Raw genomic sequence first — 18,038 nt, forward strand, 5'->3', positions numbered from 1 at the left:
CCAGCACCCTGCACGTCTGTTCTGTAGCAGCCTGAGAACTTCTTGCCTGTGTTCATCAGTGCATTTGTGCATCCTGCCCACCTAACAGCTGCACTACCAGCTTGCTGTTGAGTGTGTGTTCTCCTGAATTATGGGAAGTACATGGTGTCCAGTTCTTGTTATTCTGCAGTCACATTTCCTTTTATTGGGCAGTCACTCTGGTGCAGGCAGGAGCACCTGCCAAGTCTTACAGCTGACTGTCAGTCTGATGGAAGGCTTTGGGTTCTGGATAAAACTAGAGACTGGGGCAGGGGTGTTCAGTGCTTTTGTGTGAGCACACACCTTCTTGGCCAGCTCTTGTCAACTGCAACTAACCAGCCTTGTCCTCCAACAAAATCTTCATGGCTTTAGGGAGCACATGTCTGACCAGAACAGAAGAATTTGGGCAATGCTAACAGATACTAAAATTAGCTACTGGACCAACTAATCCGCTTTCAACCATGCTGTATTCTGCTCAAGATTGCCCCTGAAATGCTTGAGACCTCATTAAAAAAAAAAAGAATTACTAATTTGTCATTGGTTCAGCCATTTGTAATGCAGTGGAATGGGCTATGAGAGGTTTAAACAGGGCTGTGAGATTATCACACTACAGGTTAGAATCACAGAATATCTCAAATTGGAAGTGGCCCATAAGGATCATAGAGTCCAACTCCCTGCTCCCCCAGGACTACTAAAGCTAAACCATGTGACTGAGAGCATTGTCCAGACAGCCTGTGAATTCTGGCCATGATGGCTTCCCTAGGACGCCTGCCCCAGTGACTAATTACCATCTCAGTGAAGAAAGGTTTGCAGAGTATTCTTCCCTGTTCCAAGTCCCATCTCCAGTCCACAACAGAAGGGTATCAGTAGTAGAATGCTGGAGAAAGAGCAATGGCACTTTCAGTTGAAAGCTTGCTGTGGTGTGGGAAGGTTTTGTCCTCTGCAACTGTGGCACCAGACAGTGGAAGAAGCATCCTCAGAGGACTGCTTAGAAAAGTGACATTGCCTCTCATGATGCTGCCTCTCTCTTCAAATTCATTTCAATTCTCACACCCACTTAAGCTCTCCTAAAAATAATTTTAAAGTGATACCTGAAGTACTAGTCTGGGTTGAATTATTTTTACCCCCTTTATGTCACTTTTCAACAGGGAATCTAAATGTACTTCATAGAGAAAGGCAAACAGAGTTCCTCAGTTTCCCAGGTATTCAGTAATACCTTATGGAAATAGCAGAACAGGAAAAAATAATGATTGCATTTAAAAGGTCTGTGGGAACCTTTGTTTAAAGTAGATGTTTGTGCCAGTTTGAAGTCATCAAGTAGTAAGTCATCTCCAATGAGCAAATTTTAATGGCAGATAACTTCCTGTACTGTATTAGTGGCTTATTTTCCTTGGTAGTGAAGTATCCATCCTCAAATACCAAAATGCTGCTGCCAGTGCAACTCTGACAGAAGTGTGTGCTCTTTCTTACAGCTGTCCAGCCTCCCACCCCACCTTCTGGTCAGCCAGGAGAGGACCAGAAAGCAAATAATATAGTCACCATCACAGGTATCTCGCTGTGCTTGTTCATCATCTTCGCCACGGTTCTTATCACTCTCTGGAGGAAGCTCTGCAGAGCTCAGGAGTGCAGCAGCGCTGTCCGACGAAACTCCGTCCATTCCCCCGGCTTCCGGAAAAACTCAGATGAGGAGAACATTTGCCAAGGCAACAAGCAACGGGACAGCTTTGCTGAAGGAGGGGATGCCCCTGTTAACATTCCCTTAACCTACAGGCGAAGCCTCCAATTTGCCCAAGAAGATGATGTGTCTGGAAGTGAAAACTTTCAACCAAATGCCCAAAAAATAATCCCTCCAATTTTCAGCTACCGCCTGGCACAGCAGCAGCTGAAAGAGATGAAGAAGAAAGGCCTGACGGAGACCACTAAGGTGTACCATGTCTCTCAGAATCCTCTCACGGACACGGTTCTTGGTGCCACCACGGTGCTTCCCTTGAGCGGGGAAAACCAAGAGGAGGCAGCGGCAAACAAATTTCGGATCAAATCTCCATTTCTGGACCAGCCAGCCAGTCAGCCCAAGTTCCTGGGAGAAGGCTCTCACCCTAGGTTGGATTTTCCATTCTCACAGGCCAATCCTGCAGTGAGCCCTACGCAAACCTTGGTAAGAAGAGGTCATTTCAAGCACCAGGATAACAGAGTGGACTTGCCTGAGAGGGGCTGTCACAGAAACTCACAGTTCAGAAGAACAGCCAGTTTCCATGAAACTAAAAAGGCCAGACCTTTCAGAGAGAGAAGCATGTCGACTCTCACACCTCGACAGACTCCCCTCTACAGCTCCAGGACCAGGACGTGGGATCAGGGTCTGGAGGACAGGGCACGGCCAAAATCGAGAAACGCTAATGCAGCTTGTGAAAAGCTGGATCAGCCCCACAGCACTGTGCTGGGGTGTGAAGCACAGGGCCATGGCACAAAGCCCCACCACAGGGCAGGTCCCCCGGTGAGGAAGCTGGACCTGATCACGGATCGCCAGCCTACTGGTCAGGAGAAGGCAGCTGAGAAGCCTGAGCCCAGCCGAAGTAAGAGGGGCCCTTCACCTAACCCCAAAGGCGTGTGGCGGAAAGAGACCGGCCCAAATGGCAAAGATAATTCCCAGAGAGGCCTGAGCGTCAGCCCTGCTCAGTATCGAAGGGACAAGTGCCAGAGCTTCCCCCTGGACCCTGAGTTTGCCTTTTATGACAATTCTACTTTTGGCTTAACGGAGGCAGAGCAGCAGATGATCGACCTCCCTGGGTATTTTGGCTCAAATGAAGAAGATGAAACAAGTACTCTGAGCATTGAGAAGCTGGTGATCTGAGTGACTCATTGCGGCCCTGCAGGAGTGGCGTGCGTGGGAGAGGATCTGCAGGATTGCTTGGCTTCTGGTGAAAGAAGGAGCAGGAATCACGTTACCTCCACACACAGCAGCAGGGAGTAATGCCCCAGGTCTGGCTTGTGGGAACATATTCCTTTCTAATTACTGAAAAGTGCTTTCATATAATTATTTTTTGTATGTATGTGTGTACAAGACACACAAAGTACCCTGGGAAAGAAGGCGTTAGTTAAGGTGTTGTGCAGGAATAGCCAATAGATTTTGTTGTGTAAAGCAGTCATGTTTTGTGCATTATACATGATGAGTGCCGCTGACATTTCCCACCTTGTCTGCTGTGTACTGGTACACTCTGAGATACTGAAGCATCCACTGTCCAGCACCCTCAGCCATCTGCCCTGATTAGTGAATCATTTCCCATCTAGAAAGCACAAAGCTCAATCTGTGGGCAGTTTTCATAATTTTTCTGATAGTCATCAGTGAACTGCGTTGATTTGTAGGTGTTGCTCAAATAACTCATATGGTGGGGGGTGTTTTAGCTGGTTGCATGAAAGTGCAAACAGTTCCTGCTGAATACTTGAGTGAATTTAAATTGAGGAGACATTTTCATCATTCAAGACTTTGATATTTTCTTATTGCCAATATTTATATCAAGAGAACCATGTACAAATATTTACAGAAAATCAGTGCAAAAGGCATGCTACAGGGAGGGCAAGGAAAACAGATGATCAGATTTTATTCCTCACAGAAATGTTACCGCAGCACGTTACCTGTAAAACAGTTGAATTATGCATCCTTTCCTTTATTAAAATTTTAAAATGCAAATACATTGACAATAATACTACTATGGCAAGCTCAAAGTAAATTATGAACAAAATCAGCAAACAACAAGATTATTTGATTAATACGTGTTCTGAAAACAAAAAATTGAAATGGCTTGACAATATCTGGTGATTCACAGAGAATCTTGTAGCAAAATTTACATTGGAAAGACCTCTAAAATAATTAAGTCCAACCATTAACGTAACACCATGTTCACCACTAAACCATACCTCTTGACTACCACATCCACACACCTTTTTAACACTTCCAAGGACAGTGATTCCTGGAATGCCTGTTCCAATGCCTGACCACTCTTTCAGTGAGTAAACTTTCCCTCATATCAAATCTAAATTTCCCCTGGCACAACTGGAGTCCATTTCCTCTGATCCTGTCACTTTTTACCTGGGAGAAGGAGCCAACCAACCCCTACCTTGCTACAATCTCCAATTGTAGAGAGCAGTAACAGTGAACTACAAAAGCCATGACGGGCTTTTTTGTTGTGTTTTAAAACCAAACATCACAAATTTGACATTATTCAGAGTTGGGTTGGAACTGCAGTTAACAGCAGAAGCAGAGCTCAGACCTTGTGAATGACCAAGACTTTCCTTGCCATTTGTTAGGATAACCATCTCTCTGGAGACTTTGCAAAGACCAGGGGAATGCTAGTGGGCAGAAACAAGAAAAGAGGAGGTGCTGCCCATGGAGGTTGGTGTAAGAAAGGAAAGGTTTAGGCAGTGGATTAGACTGAAATCAACTCTCCCCTAAGGAGCCTAACCCTTCATGCCCTTTAACCTGCCTTGTGGGTGTGAAAGCAAAATGAGCATGTGCTCCATTGTCATGAAGGAGGCTGCTGTCTTTCTCAAAACTGGCTTTCTGAGCAGAGAGAGATTCCCAATCCCACACTTCTTCCCCCCAGCCCTGCGCCCCCACAAACCAACAGCAAGGAAGAGCAGCATTGCTGTGTGTAAGCAATGGCACCCCACTGCAGTGTCCAAAGCTGGCACAGGTAGCTTGACAGGCACACAGTGTTACCTGCTGTGACAACATAGGAGGAGCAAGACTCAGCATTTGGCTACCAGAGTCAAATCTGGTTGTTTGAATGGCCTTTCTGATGGGTAATGCTTTGCAGCTGCTGCTGGAGTGAGGGATCCCACTCTCTGGGTGATGTGAGCTCCCCCTTTCCCCGGAGCCGTGTCAAGCCCTTGGCCCTTCGTGGTGTTGGTACTAGTGATGCATTCCCATAAACTGTCAGCTTGAAAAGCTGTTTAAAGCATCTAAGAACATGTTCTCACTTGCAGAGTTATCCAAAGGCAATCAAATGTAATGAGTCTTTAAATTGACTTAAATGAGCTGGAAAGCAGACCTCTGAAACAATTGCAGCTCGGGTTACTTACCCTGCCTGTACTAAGGTAAGGTCTGTGGTGTGAAGTACCTTCTCCCTGAAGCAGCGATCCATCATCATTGGAGCTGCAGGGCTACAGTATCTGTTTAAGCTTTGTTGAGCCTCTCAGCATGGGAGAGAGACCCTGTGGGAGATCAAATGTGCAGGGCAACAGCATTCAGCAAGCATTCCCCTAAACCTTCAGCGGGAGGGATTGGAGCTTGGCGTAGCCCTCAGATCCAGTAATACTCAGCTAGTGGCATTCTACCCTGTTTATTAAGATTAAAGGTGGTTCTGAAATGCTTCCTGAGGTTTCCTGTGGGATTTGCAGGTGCCTGCACAAAGCCCTGTTACCCTTGCATCTCAGAGGAGCTTTCCTTTGTCACAGGAGGACAGAGAAGGGGCAACATCGCTCTTAATCAGTGGTGCTTTCTGCAAAGTTGTCCTGGTGTTAGGCTGTATTATGCTTTAGATGTACTTAACATAAGTTTTACACCACAGACAGCAGGGCAAACCCCTTCCCTCCCAGCTTGTGATACCTTGGCCTCCCTTCATCTCTCAGAGACTGAGAAACGCCCTGACATTGATGCTGGCTGAAGGCAATCCAGCTCTAATGCCTTCCCCTCCACACTGACACACAGGGAAACAGGCTCCATAGTCTGGACTTTACATTGCTCATTGCTCACTCACTGGGGAAGTGGACTGGGTGCTGGTTGTCTGATTAAGCCCTGCTGACTTCATCTCCAGCTTGATAATGCATTATCAGATGGGTTACCAGCTGCTTAATGAACTGCCAAACCACAATGCTGTCCCCTAAGTGCTGTAGTTTCCACAGTCTTTGCTCTAACTTCCTTAGCTCTCTACTGAAGGATGGGATTGAGCATCAACTGCCAGAAGGCATGAATTTATTTCACTCACATTTCTCTGTGTCATCAAAACAAAAATTTTTTTTGTTTTGATGACACAGATAAATGTGAGTGAAATCCTTTCAGCCCTCAGTGCTCCTCAGGGGCCACGCAGTTACAATGTGTGCAAAGTCATTCCTTATGTTCTAACATGCAGTTACAATCTTGCACTGAGATTTTACCATTTAAAAATACAGCAGCAGCGATCAGAAGGGAAAGAGTAAGTGCTGCCTTTTTGCAGCCCTTTCTTCACAAGGGCAAGATGTCTCATTTCAGACATGTTGGTGAAAATTTCACTCCACATGAGTATGCTTGAGAAGAGGGCTGGGGGCAGTCTAGCCAAGGGCAGAGGCTCTAGGAGCACAGCTCCCTGGAGTGCTGCCCATTACCCTGGGATGTTCATGCTTGCAGTCACTGGGATGTCTAGGAAGCAGAGGAACCAAACCAAGTTTTAAACAGAACCTTCACCTCATGCCTCTGCACTGTCTCCAGGATAGCTTGAGCTGTGAAAATTAAACTTACCTTGCAGACCCTTTCAACTATCCAGGACAACAGGTGAAAAAGCACCAGAGCCAACACTGAAAGAATACATTTCTCATATTATGAGCTTTCGAAGATTTTGATCCAGATTACTGTTCACATTCCTATTCTTGAAACGTATTAAGTCCTGCTCAGATGGTTTTAATATTAATAAAATGTATTAAGTCCTACTCAGATGGTTTTATTTCACTCTTTATCGATATGTATACAAATTACAGTATGTATGGATATAAAAGCAAATAAATGGAAAATAAACACCAGTTTAAAAATTATAAATCAGAAACAAGGGAAACAGGTTTATTCTACAGCATGGTAGTTAAATTATTTGCATCAAGCTGATACTGCTGTTCATTTTTAACTGTTGTTATTAACAGCTGTAGAAAATAAATTTTCAGTATTCCATTTCTTTCATTTGTGTTGCTCTTTCATTCCACTCCAGTGAGACAATGAAAGCAGTGTGCCTTGTGGTTCAACCACTTTCTGATTCCCCTTCATTAATGCAAAATCATCTGGTAAATTACAGGAGAATATATGAAATGTGACTGCATTTTAGGAACTCCTAGGAATATCTGCATTCACCTTAATTTTAGTAAAATCTGCATAATTTTAATCTGGGGTTTAAATCTGGTTGGCAGGATTGTCTTTGTCTGCATTAAAGTCTTGTGCTGTACTCTAGCAGTGGATCTGCAGTGGGAAGCTATTGGAATGGAATTCACACTGTCCATTTTGCAGGTGTTTACTTTGAAGCAGCCTTAGTCTGGATGCAGACTAGCAGTTGGAGCATGTTCATCCACAGGTTTGGTTTCACACACTCCAGGAGCACTCTGCAACTGAAGTGTGGCAATTAGAACCATAGGGAAAGTTGCTTAAAAACATTCTCCTGATGCAGAGCAAAGCACTAACAAAGGCACACCAGATGTAGCACAATTCCCCGTCCCCTTGTTCTTTCTATCCTGATATTCTCATAACTGAAACACTGATGGTTAAAATCAAGATGAGAAAGATTTAGACCTTAAAAAATATAGATTGATTAAAGGACATGCTTGATCTTTCTAAGTCCAGAGAACTTCCAAATCTTCAACAAAGTCTTGAAAACTGCTGAGAAAGAAATCTCATTATCCTGTGACTGTGATCCATATGTTTTTTATTAAATTTTCTGGCTGTGCTCAAACAACTCATGCTGTTAGCTTCAGGTAGCAGAAGCAGGTCAACTCCAGCTATCAAGTGCAGGTTTGGCAATTGGCAGCAGCAGAGCACTGGCTATCAACTTACACCATTCTTTTCAGCCTGTGCTTGTTCTCTTTCCAAAGCAGCAGGTTTCAGCTGCCCTGACTGTTCTCACCATCTCCGCTCTCTCTGTCGATAAAGAATGGAGCCCTGATTTTCATGGCTGAATATTTCAGTGAGTACCACATCCCGTGCCATGTAGACCAAACCAAGCCGTCATCATGGGGTCCACTGTACCTCCCTCTTTTGTAGTATTGCCCATTGAGGTTTACAGCATGGCACCTTGGAACAATGTAGGAAAGACAAAGAGGGAATTCTGTTTAGCATGAGAAGATATTGCATCACTGCAGTGAAGTACCATTCTCACACAACATATATATAGATATATCAGGGTGGAATGGACTAAATGGTTAATGCTTTTAGTGGAACACAGGAATCTGTGGGTCATCCTAAAGCAGACACCTACACTGCTCAGATAATTCTGCCTGTTGACTCCTTCAGGTGTATTAACTACAGGCATTAGAACTGCATGGCCCGAACAAAGGGGTATAGTGCCATTTGGTATGCTCTAGCTCAAGTGTAGGCAGCTCCAGATTGACACCTAAAAATGCAAATGTCTTTTCATTGAGGTAAATCCTGCTATTGATGTACAGTGTTGTACAGCTCCACCGATTTCAGTTGGTGTGTGATGGATGAGAATCTGGTCTCATCCTACACCAAAGCAGAGAAAAACTGAGCGTGTTACATCCTGGGTTCCAGGGCTGTTAAACATGAATCCTTATCCATTGATGTGTGGCATATGCCCAAACAGCAATTATACCCTCATAACTTATGGGGTAGCTCTGCCCTTGGACATGCTCCATTCTAGGGAAATGTCCTTTGTATACACTTCAGCTTACCATGGCTACAGTTGTTTTCTTCACTGGAGTATAACACAAACCACTTCCAGAAATTTTAACTGAGCTTTTTCCTTCCAGTTCATTGTCCCCTGTGCATTTGTTCTGAACCATTTTCTTAAAGTCACTTCAACTTACCTGATTTGCTATAATAAAAGTAGTAAATTGTTTTCCTTTGAGGATCTGTAGGTCTGGACATCTTAGGTTTGGCTGTGCGAGGTGGCAAGTGCACACAGCAACTTCCAGCTGCTGTAAGGCAGGCAAGTCCTCCCAGCTGTGCAGCCACCCACAACCCACACATCCAAGAGGAATCAGCTGTTTTCCATACCTGTTAAACCACCAGCCACCCTTGTTCTCTGATGCACAGTTGCCAGCCAGAAATTGATCGTGATCCTTATCAAATGTGGTGAACTGCATCCCTCTGTGAGAAGCTGACCACTGATCTTCAAAATTGCTCCCACCAGACAGAGCGTCGCCAGCATTACCAGAATAGGTGCCAAACCATAACCTGTAATTTTCCTGCAAGAATATGTGAAACATTTATTTGATATCCATTCTTTCTGCCTTTCCTCACAGTTTTAAAGCCAAATTAGCTCTGGACATTTCATCCACTGTCAAAGGCATGACTGTTGAAGTCAAGGATGACTTTTGTCTCGATGCTTTAATGATCCTAGTGTAGATTAATGTAGGATTTAAACTTCCAGAGGGGATTGGTAATTACTGCTGCTGCTACAAAAGGCTCCAGGTTTATTGCCATTCAACAACCATTTAATACACTTTACAGCAAGATGAAAAGCTCTTTCTAGCTGATCAAGAACAACATAGCAGGAAACTGCCAAGTGTCAAGTTATTGTGTTCATAAACAGATCAGTTCTTCAGCTAGAATAAATGCTTAGGCATTTTGCTCTTCCAAGCACTAGAAGCCATCTGATTTCTATGATCTGGTCCTGGTAGGAATATTTAGAATAATAGTTCCATTGTGTACAACTAACAGGTCGAAGAGATATTTGGCATTAAGTGGATGTTCACATTTGTGTTGTGGGCTTTCTTCTGTTATCATTTGCCTCATTTCTTTATGAAAAATGGCAGTAAGGTATTGAAATGCAGCTGTTCAAACTTTTCGTAAGAAACCTCTAATTGCAAACTGAGTGTCATGTTCACATTTCTGGAGCAGCAATGGAGTTGGAACTAGGACTGGTCCATGCAGTATCCTTGGTTATTTGGGCTAGTTACATGTGGTGTTCAGGAAGACAAGTCTGCGAAGAACTGCACCTCTATGGAGCTGGACACTGTCTAGAGCTAGAAAGCACAGCATGAAAATACAGGATGTGTCTGTCTCTGGGCTTCCTGTGTCTGTAGCAGTAGGTACAGTGCTACAGGTACCTCTCTTCAACATAGGAACTCACAACTGCTCTTTCAAAGCTTTGAAGAGCTCTGTTTTATTTTAAAACAAAGTTGAGAGGATTTGCTCTGACACTTGCCTTTTGTGTGACAGTCTGAAACAATCTCTTAGAAAGCAGGAGAACCAGGTTTCCATTTAGTTGCAGAGGTTCAAACCCTAAGGATCTTCTCACTCACTTTTAATCATGAGGCCAGAGGCAAATACATGTGGGAATCCCTGTGCCCTGTGGCAGCAAACTGCCCTCTGCTCAGCAGCACAGTTAGCAAGAGGGCACAAACACGTGGTCCTGTCACTGACCTGGACACTCAGTTGTAAGGAAAAAGTCCCAGGTTTATGTCCCTGATCTCAGGGCTGTTTGTCAGTCAGACAAACTAGGAAGCCCAGGAAACCAGAGCAGGTAAGTTTTGCAGAGCTGTAGATACAACCCGGATACTGGTGTGATGCTGGGTATGCAGCTGCCCCACCCTCACAGACCAAAGGGAGAAAATGACTGCTCTCTCCATTTCTTACCTGCTCATTTGCAAGCTGGAAATTTTCATAGATTGCATAACGTCTTTCCCCATGCCAGTCCATCAGGTCAATCTTTAATGAGTTCTCTCCTAAACATAAAGTTGTGTCATGTTAGATGAATACCTAATGCAAATTAGAAATAAATCTATGGAGAAAAAATACTTGGACCTGTAGCAAGCAGGTCATGGATGTGGTCATTGCCCAGCCAATATTCATCATTCTTGCCCTGGAATTTCCCAAATCCCAGTTTGTAATCATCCCATTTCCTGCAGAGAAAAATTTATAGATATAAATTTCATCATGAGAAGGAATTAGACAGTTTGTAACACTTGAGTATGGTAACAAGTAAAACTTCACCTGTATCTAGATACTGTTTTCTAAAAGTATCTGATTCATCTAGGAGTAAATACAACCCACAGCTTTCAAAGTTTTCCCCTGCTAAACCTGTGCACACACATATATGGGGATCAAACCTTCAATCTGCTAGATGCACTGCTCACAGACTGATGTTTCCAGTAAAATACAAAGGGAAAGCAGCAGCTGTCATATTGGTCTTCAGCAAAACACCTGATATTGTTCTTCAGCAAGTCATAATTAACCTGATCTATGTATTACCTTTGATATTCTCATATACTTCAGTGTGTGTCATCATTTTGAGTTTTAGTAACCCTATGTTTATTCCTTCTCTCATGCTGTTATTATGATATTCGTTCTGCCTGACCTTCACACTAGTCAATGCTCCTCTTCAGGATGTTTTTATTTCATCTGAACTACCATGGCTGGATAGCTACCACTCTCTGGGTAAGCTGGCTTAGAGTCACTTGTAGTTACTTTGACTTTAACTTAAAGCATAGACCTTAGAAGTAACTTAAAGCATAGACTTTAGAAGGCCTTAGATATGCCCTGAAATTGTGTGTGCTGTGATAGTGAATTAACCTTCATGGGGACATTTCTTCTGAATTGTACTACCAGAGCAACTCTCCTCCTGTAAATTTCAGTGTGAAAGTCACCTCTCTGGGATTTTGCATAGGAAAAGGACAATCTGGTTTGGCATTTTTAAAAATTATCTGAATACGATAATAAATGTTACAACATGCTGAACATAATTCCTCATATCAGAACAGATCTGTTCAACAGGTCTCAATCTGTGTACTGGTAGCAGACACCTGCCAATTTGGAGCCTTTGACAGTCTTCAATAATGATAAAATATGCATTCAAAAGCAGAGAACCCATGAAAAAAAAGTTACAGATCCATTTTGAAAATTGCCCCCTGCTGCCAACAGGTACCCCCAGGTTGTCCTAATCCTGAATTATCGTCACTAATATAGAGTCTTGCACATCCTGCTCCTCAAGGGTGGGGGTTTGCCTGGCAGCAGGACAGGGGTAGGAGCTGGTGGCCTGACTGCAAGCCCTGTCAGGCCAAGAATGCAAGAACAATGCACCCACCTGTTGAAGTTCTCCTTGCCGTTACTGCGCCGCTGAATGACAGTCCAGCCCCCGCCATCAGACATGTCACAGAATGCCAGGAAGGGCTCTCGCTCTGCTCGGGGCCTGATCCGGTAGTAGCCACTTGTGGTGCTCTTCCGGCCATACACTGCAGAGCAATCTGGGCAGAACAGTATCAGTTTGTTAAAGGGGCTGGGGGCAAAGCCAAGGGCTATGTGCCACCAAAAGAAGTCACTGAGAGGCTACATGGGACAAGGACACTTGGCCAGCCTATGCATAGCTCTGCAAGCCCTGTAAAGTCAAAGGAAATGGTAGTAGCTACACCAGTAGCTACACCAGTTTGCAAACTGACAGCCTGACTAAGAGCTTTAAGGCTTGAGAGCCTTTACAGCCATGCTGTCTGATGGAATAATGCCCAAATCCTTGGTGAGATGCAGGACAGCTGCAGCTTAGCCTGGGGCTATATCCTGAAAGTCTGGGACTGAAACTTTATCTGTCAGAAAGATCATTTTCAGGGAAGGTAACTTCCATGTGGAAGGTAAGGTACCCTCAGCTGTACTTCTGATAAGATCAGGGAAAATATTTCTAAAATAATAGGCTAAGTTTCTGTGTTCAGTTCTACCAGGACTGTATCAGGAGAGAGCCTTTCAGGATCTCAGTGCTTCACACTATCAATGTAATGCCCAAAGGCTAAAATCTTGGCCACAGGAAACGATGTCATTTATGACCATGTTCTCAAAGTAACACCAAGAAACAAAGTATGCATGCCTGTTCCTGTGCACAGAAATAATGGGGGAGCTGAGGAACAGGGAGGCTTGGCTCATCCAAATAGGTCACCGTGCCTGCAGCTGAGCCAGGCACTCTGGGCTCCCCTAAGTCACCCAGGGAATATGGGCTCTTTAAGAGCAGGACCCATCTCTTCCTAAAGCAGTTGCCTAAAGTAAATCTGATGGAAAACATGAGAGATGACTGTTCCTCTCTGCAGGTAAGAAGCCCAGCTGAAGATGTCCATTTTGTACCTGGATAATAGCTGCTGACAGCTGGGATAAGTGGCTCTAGCCCCAAGGGATATATTTTAGTGTCAGAGCAACCAGTCAGCTCTTCTTCCCACGTATCTGTATTTTAAATCACAATCCACTTTAAAAAATTTAAACTTTTAGCAGACATAAAATATGACACATAGGACACTGCAGGGAGAAATAAACATTGTGGAACACTACTGCAAACTGTACCTTGGTCATAGACTATCAAATTCCCACTGGTTGTGGGTAAAAGTGTCTCATGCTGCATGCTCCTGTTGCCTGAGAACAGTTCACTTTTCGTTCTGTGGTAAGTGTTCTCCAGTATGTCCTTCAGCTGCAATTCATATAAGTAAAGCAAGTCTTGAAGATGTTCTAACCTTTGTCTTAATTTATTGTTGTCTAGGAGGCAGATATCTTTGTCCTATGGAGAAAATAAAACAAAACCCCCCACATTTCAGTCTGTGGTAAGGAGAGACACAGAGAAAGGAGTACCCATCTCCTCTTGACCCTAGCATGTCACACTGCCTATGTGGATCAACATGATTTCATGGTGATCTCCTCCTAAGATGTCCAAATCTTGCACAGCATGAGCTGTTGAATTCAATCCAGTGGAAAAGGGGTTTCTGCAACAACCTTGGCATTGATCAGAGCATGCCAGAATATGGTCAGATGCACAAAAAATTTACTTTGGATGAAAATAATTTGTCTTGACCCCACTTGATGAGCTCAGGGGGAAGGTTTGCAAACTATGAAAGTGCTCAGGTTGATAAGAGAGGGAAAACTTGGCTCTTGTGCTGCAGATGGGCGAAACCAGCAAGGTTCCAGAATCAGCTTTGTGTAAAACTGAAAAAGAGCCGATATTTTGGCTATTAAAATACATTTTAAAAAATATATTTTTGTTGTTGTTTTGAATTCTTAGTAATGACAGTTCAGTCTCCCAGACAGCTGTACAGCCCTCGATGCTATGAAAATCCTGTATTATCAGCATGACATTCCTTTAGCTGCAGGCAGATGCCTTTTTACTCTGCTTTTGCAGCTCCCCATCCTTCCTGTGGGGGAGTATCCATCTCTGCTTGACTGGGAATGGTGAACCATTGAGAGAGTTGTACAGACGTGGCTAACAGATACACACCGAGAACCTGGGTGCAGGTGAGCCAAAGCTGACCAGGAGAAGGAGCAGCAGCAGCCAGTGCATCATCACACTCATTTCTTATCACCTGAAAAGAGGCATTGACAAGCTGTAATGGAAGTTTTTTCACTTGCTTTCAGAACTCAATCCCCCCTCACACTTATGTTTAATTCCCCAGGAGATGCTGCAGGATTTGTTAAGGAGGTTGCTTGAAACTACAGGCAGGACAAAATCAGGATAAGATGTATATTAAGGAGAAGTTAAAGCACCAGTGCAGTATGCTGGCAGGGATAAAGGCTCAGGTCTGCTCCTGATTCCCCACAGAAATAAATACTCTGTGTGACTTTCCAGCAGCCTCTGTATCTCCTCCCAGGTATCCATACAGGAAGCTGCTCAGCAATCATGTCTCCATGAGGACTTTTCATCAAAGTCCCACAGAGTTTATTCAGTTCAAACTTCTCAAAGTGGAATTAAGAGAAATTTGCCTCCTGGTTAAGTGACTGTCGACATTCTCCTCCTCATCCTTGGAGTGGTCTGTGAGGATGGGATTACCTTGGAGGCCAAGTCATACATGTGACAAACTGGACATGAGAGAGTTTTTCCTTGGATTTCAGGGGAAAAGATGTCTACTGCTAATCTGCTCCAACACACAGATGTGTTTTTGACTGGAGAGTCTTAGCTAGAAAATATGCTAAGTGACTGCCACTGGGAACATGCAGCTGAATATGAGTGAACAGTACAAATTGTTCTCAGTGGCTTGCATCGTGCTTTTAAAAAAACCTCCACAAAATCAGAAATAAAAAAAAAAAATCTGAAAACTAGGCTAAACCCAACTCCCCTGCTTCACATCTGGAAGTGCTGCAGAAACTTGGCTCCCCAGCTCTGTGCTTTGAGTGATGTGCTTTGTTTTAGCTATGGCTCTATCAGCATCCCTGCAGCAGCTGATGCTAGAGCTGCTTCCAAGCCACCAAAGCTGCTGCAACAGAGGAACCCCCTGCCAGGATGGGCAGGCAGGGCTCAAAGCAAGCTGAGGGAAGATCTCCACAGAAGCTGCCCATAAAAGATGACATGCAGGTAGATGCTCCAGGCTGTGGCAATTTTTCAGCTCATAGAGAGAAGAGTTCAGCATTGCAGCAGGGAGCCCTGCGAGCCCAGGAGCGCTGGTGCTGTTCACACCACCGCACCGTGGTGCCAGTGGCTGCAGCACTGGTGCTGGGGTCAGATTTAGATTCCACACAGTGCCCGTGGGTGATGGCAAAAAGCTACCAGGAAGGGTGGGATGAGTGACAGGTCCTGAAAACCAGACAGTGCAGAGCAAAGAAAGCAACTCCATCTACACCTTTACCAAGACACATGAAATGCACGTACCTGTAACTTGTCTTTCTTCAGACCTCCTTCTGGAAAGATTATCTCCATTAAAAGTCAACTGCAAAAGAAAGTGATCATAAACCTGGCTGCATTTTAAGAGGTTGATGAAATTTTCCTCTCCAGATGACCTACATCAAGGGCACAGAGGAAGAATGTTTCACAGCACTAGGCAGTTTCACAGAAAAGGTACTCCCAATTCCTAGTGTGAAAGAGTTACTCAAACCCCAAGTTTTCTGTTGTTACCCAGTATTCATCTTGCTGCTTCCCAGTGAGAATAAACAACAGGAGTTTTCTATCAACAGTGTTCTCTAAAGGAGAGGGGAGAGGGGCTCTGCTGCTTGTGTACTATTACCTACCTTGACTAGGAAGCTCAACCAAGACTGACTTTGAGTGTTTATGCGAATCACTCAGACTAATGCTCCCTGTGGGAGTTTCGGCTCATGTTTTAACCCAGCCAGGATCATTTCAGTAAGTCCTGCAAGGTGGAAATAACACAGCTTTTCCGTTCAGCATTCCATTTGCTGTTTAATCTGTTTTATAAGAGCACAGCTGTAATGCCAAAGAATCTGCAAATCTGAAGCAAGAAGAAAATGTGGGAGTATTAAGCAAGACTTGCTGTTAGAGCAAAATCTCAGGAGGGTTGTGTAACTCTCCTGTGAGCTGGATGATTAGATTTGCTAGTTAACACAAACAAGGACATTTGTGGAAAAGAGAAAAAAACCCACAAAACCAAACAGATGGGTGCCTCCCTTTGTATTATGGCCAAGGAATTACAGATTATTTTAAAGAAAACAGCAGGAATGTTCCATTTTATCAAGCTTTGTGCAGAGGAGAGACCATGGGCACAACAGACAAGGCACATAAACCCACGGTAAATGTCTGTGCTGCTCTTCAGGAAAGTAGGATTATCCAGCTACTACCAGCTACAGGAATGCTGTTTGTTCCTTTAAAACTGCATTCCTCTTCTCCCACAAGAACCCTGATTCATTCCACTGCCAAAGGATTATGTAAGCAATACTTTTCTTCTCACTTGTTTTCTAGCCCCAGTTTAAGACTGGTTTTGACAGCTATGAAACTAAGTGAGTGAAATGTTTCCTCTTCTCCCTAGTGGGTACTTGGCCCTTTTTTCTGCTCCTTTGGCCAGGAACTGCAGCTGGCAGCAGGGTGTGCAGGTACCATGCATTGGAGCACAGGGAGGCTGCACATCATCCCCTGGGGCTTTCACCAGAAGCAGCAACTCTTTCTCAGCTGGACCCATCCAACAGTGCTCAACGTGCTGTGCAACAATTTATGCTCTTGCCTGAAAGGTGGCCAAATATCTCATTGGCCTGTGAGCATCTCCTGATCCCACTGGCATCAGAGACAGGGCTGAGGCTGTGGGGTCAGTGTTGGAGCTGTGGTGTGGCTAGCACAGTCAGTGTCTGCAGCTGTGTGCATGGCCGTATGATTAGGAAGCATCAGGCCTCATATCATTAAATTGTGCTGTCCCAGGGCAGAAGGGAGCAGTGAAACTGCAGAGCCAGTGAAACTCACGTGTGCTCTGTCAATGCAGTTTTGCAGGAACAGGAATCAATCTCCAACCCTTGTTCAGTGGCTGCCAAAACATCTCTCAGAGCCAAGACATCTGGAGCACTCTCACACTGCCTCTAGGCCTCCACCAATGCTTGCCTCAGCAACATCTGCATGTGAAAATCCCATTCAGCTGGAACATGGGTCTTGCATACCTGTTTCATGATTAACTTATTTTCCCAAGCTAGAGAAAGCTTTAGGAATATCTGAAACACAAGAGAAGGGTTGCCATGAGGTTGAGTTCACATAAGGGGGGTCTAGCAGGAGATTATCTTCAGATACTGCTCCACTGGCTCAGAGCTAAAATAATCAAGTCATCATAAAGAATGGACACTGTATGATCACCAATGTTTCCACACGGATGTTGAAATCCCTAGGCAATGTGACAATAAATGCTGGATTTTTTTTTTTCCTGGAATACACATGCTTCACAAATATTCTGGAATGCAAATTGCTGTTTAGTTACTTGGAAGGAGATCAGATTCCTTTTTCTTAAGATACTCAATCTTGTCAGCAAAAAATAACAGTCTCATTAACTAAAAATCCTCCTACCCTGCTGTCCTCTACCTTCCTTACAGCAAAAGTATGTAGGTGCTGAAAAAACTATTATTCACACATTAAATGCAATACCAGCACACATAAACTGGTTGATAAAGGTGACTGAAGAGCATGACTCTGGGGTAGCTCTTGATATTCCTACAGTAATGGGGGAAAGTGGCTTGGAATGAACACAGGAACATGACACTTGATGGATATTAACACCTTCAGAGCCTAAAGGAACATCACTGCAGCTGGAAGACAGTAGTGGCATCTCAAAACTCTCCCAAGACCAGTTTCTTGTGGGTTGCTTCGTCTTAAAGGGGAAAGGCAAGAAATGAGGCAGACTGCTCCAGGCTCCAAAGGAGATAGAGAGACCTAAGGATTTCACAGCACGAGTCTGAT

At 44.2% G+C, this 18,038-nt stretch overlaps 2 protein-coding genes across 9 annotated transcripts in view; one reads left to right on the plus strand and one right to left on the minus strand.

Annotated features, from left to right (window-relative positions):
- Window positions 1-6,932, plus strand: part of THSD1 (thrombospondin type 1 domain containing 1) — a 30,769-nt gene extending 23,837 nt beyond the window's left edge. For all 6 annotated transcript variants that reach the window (XM_064408863.1, XM_064408868.1, XM_064408864.1 and 3 more), the window contains one exon: window positions 1,491-6,932. In XM_064408863.1, coding sequence (XP_064264933.1) covers window positions 1,491-2,866 — 1,376 coding nt within the window. In that variant the 3' untranslated portion in view covers window positions 2,867-6,932. The remainder of the gene's footprint in view (window positions 1-1,490) is intronic.
- On the minus strand, window positions 4,084-16,583 carry LOC135294079 (fibrinogen-like protein 1). 3 transcript variants are annotated; one of them, XM_064408895.1, is made up of 9 exons: window positions 15,884-16,583; window positions 15,528-15,585; window positions 14,163-14,247; window positions 13,241-13,451; window positions 12,009-12,168; window positions 10,730-10,827; window positions 10,562-10,650; window positions 8,978-9,168; window positions 4,084-8,035 (listed from the first exon to the last, which is right to left on the minus strand). In XM_064408895.1, exons 3-9 carry the CDS (start codon window positions 14,235-14,237, stop codon window positions 7,846-7,848), a joined length of 1,014 nt encoding a protein of 337 aa, XP_064264965.1. In that variant the 5' UTR covers window positions 14,238-14,247; window positions 15,528-15,585; window positions 15,884-16,583; the 3' UTR covers window positions 4,084-7,845. The 3 variants fall into 3 exon arrangements, with proteins under 3 accessions (XP_064264965.1, XP_064264966.1, XP_064264967.1); XM_064408896.1 differs by lacking the exon at window positions 15,884-16,583 and adding an exon at window positions 15,771-15,865; XM_064408897.1 differs by lacking the exon at window positions 15,884-16,583 and adding an exon at window positions 15,660-15,750.
- Window positions 16,584-18,038: the final 1,455 nt, after the last annotated feature.

Source organism: Passer domesticus, chromosome 2 (assembly GCF_036417665.1).
Source record: "Passer domesticus isolate bPasDom1 chromosome 2, bPasDom1.hap1, whole genome shotgun sequence".
NCBI lineage: Eukaryota > Metazoa > Chordata > Aves > Passeriformes > Passeridae > Passer > Passer domesticus.

Coding starts and splice junctions, on each gene's coding strand:
- LOC135294079 (XM_064408895.1), bottom strand. CDS start 14,237: ATGAGTGTGATGATGCACTGGCTGCTGCTGCTCCTTCTCCTGGTCAGC. Junction 13,452..14,162: donor CACCTGCACCCAGGTTCTCG/GTGTGTATCTGT, acceptor TTTTCTCCATAG/GACAAAGATATCTGCCTCCT. Junction 10,651..10,729: donor CCATGACCTGCTTGCTACAG/GTCCAAGTATTT, acceptor CTTTATGTTTAG/GAGAGAACTCATTAAAGATT.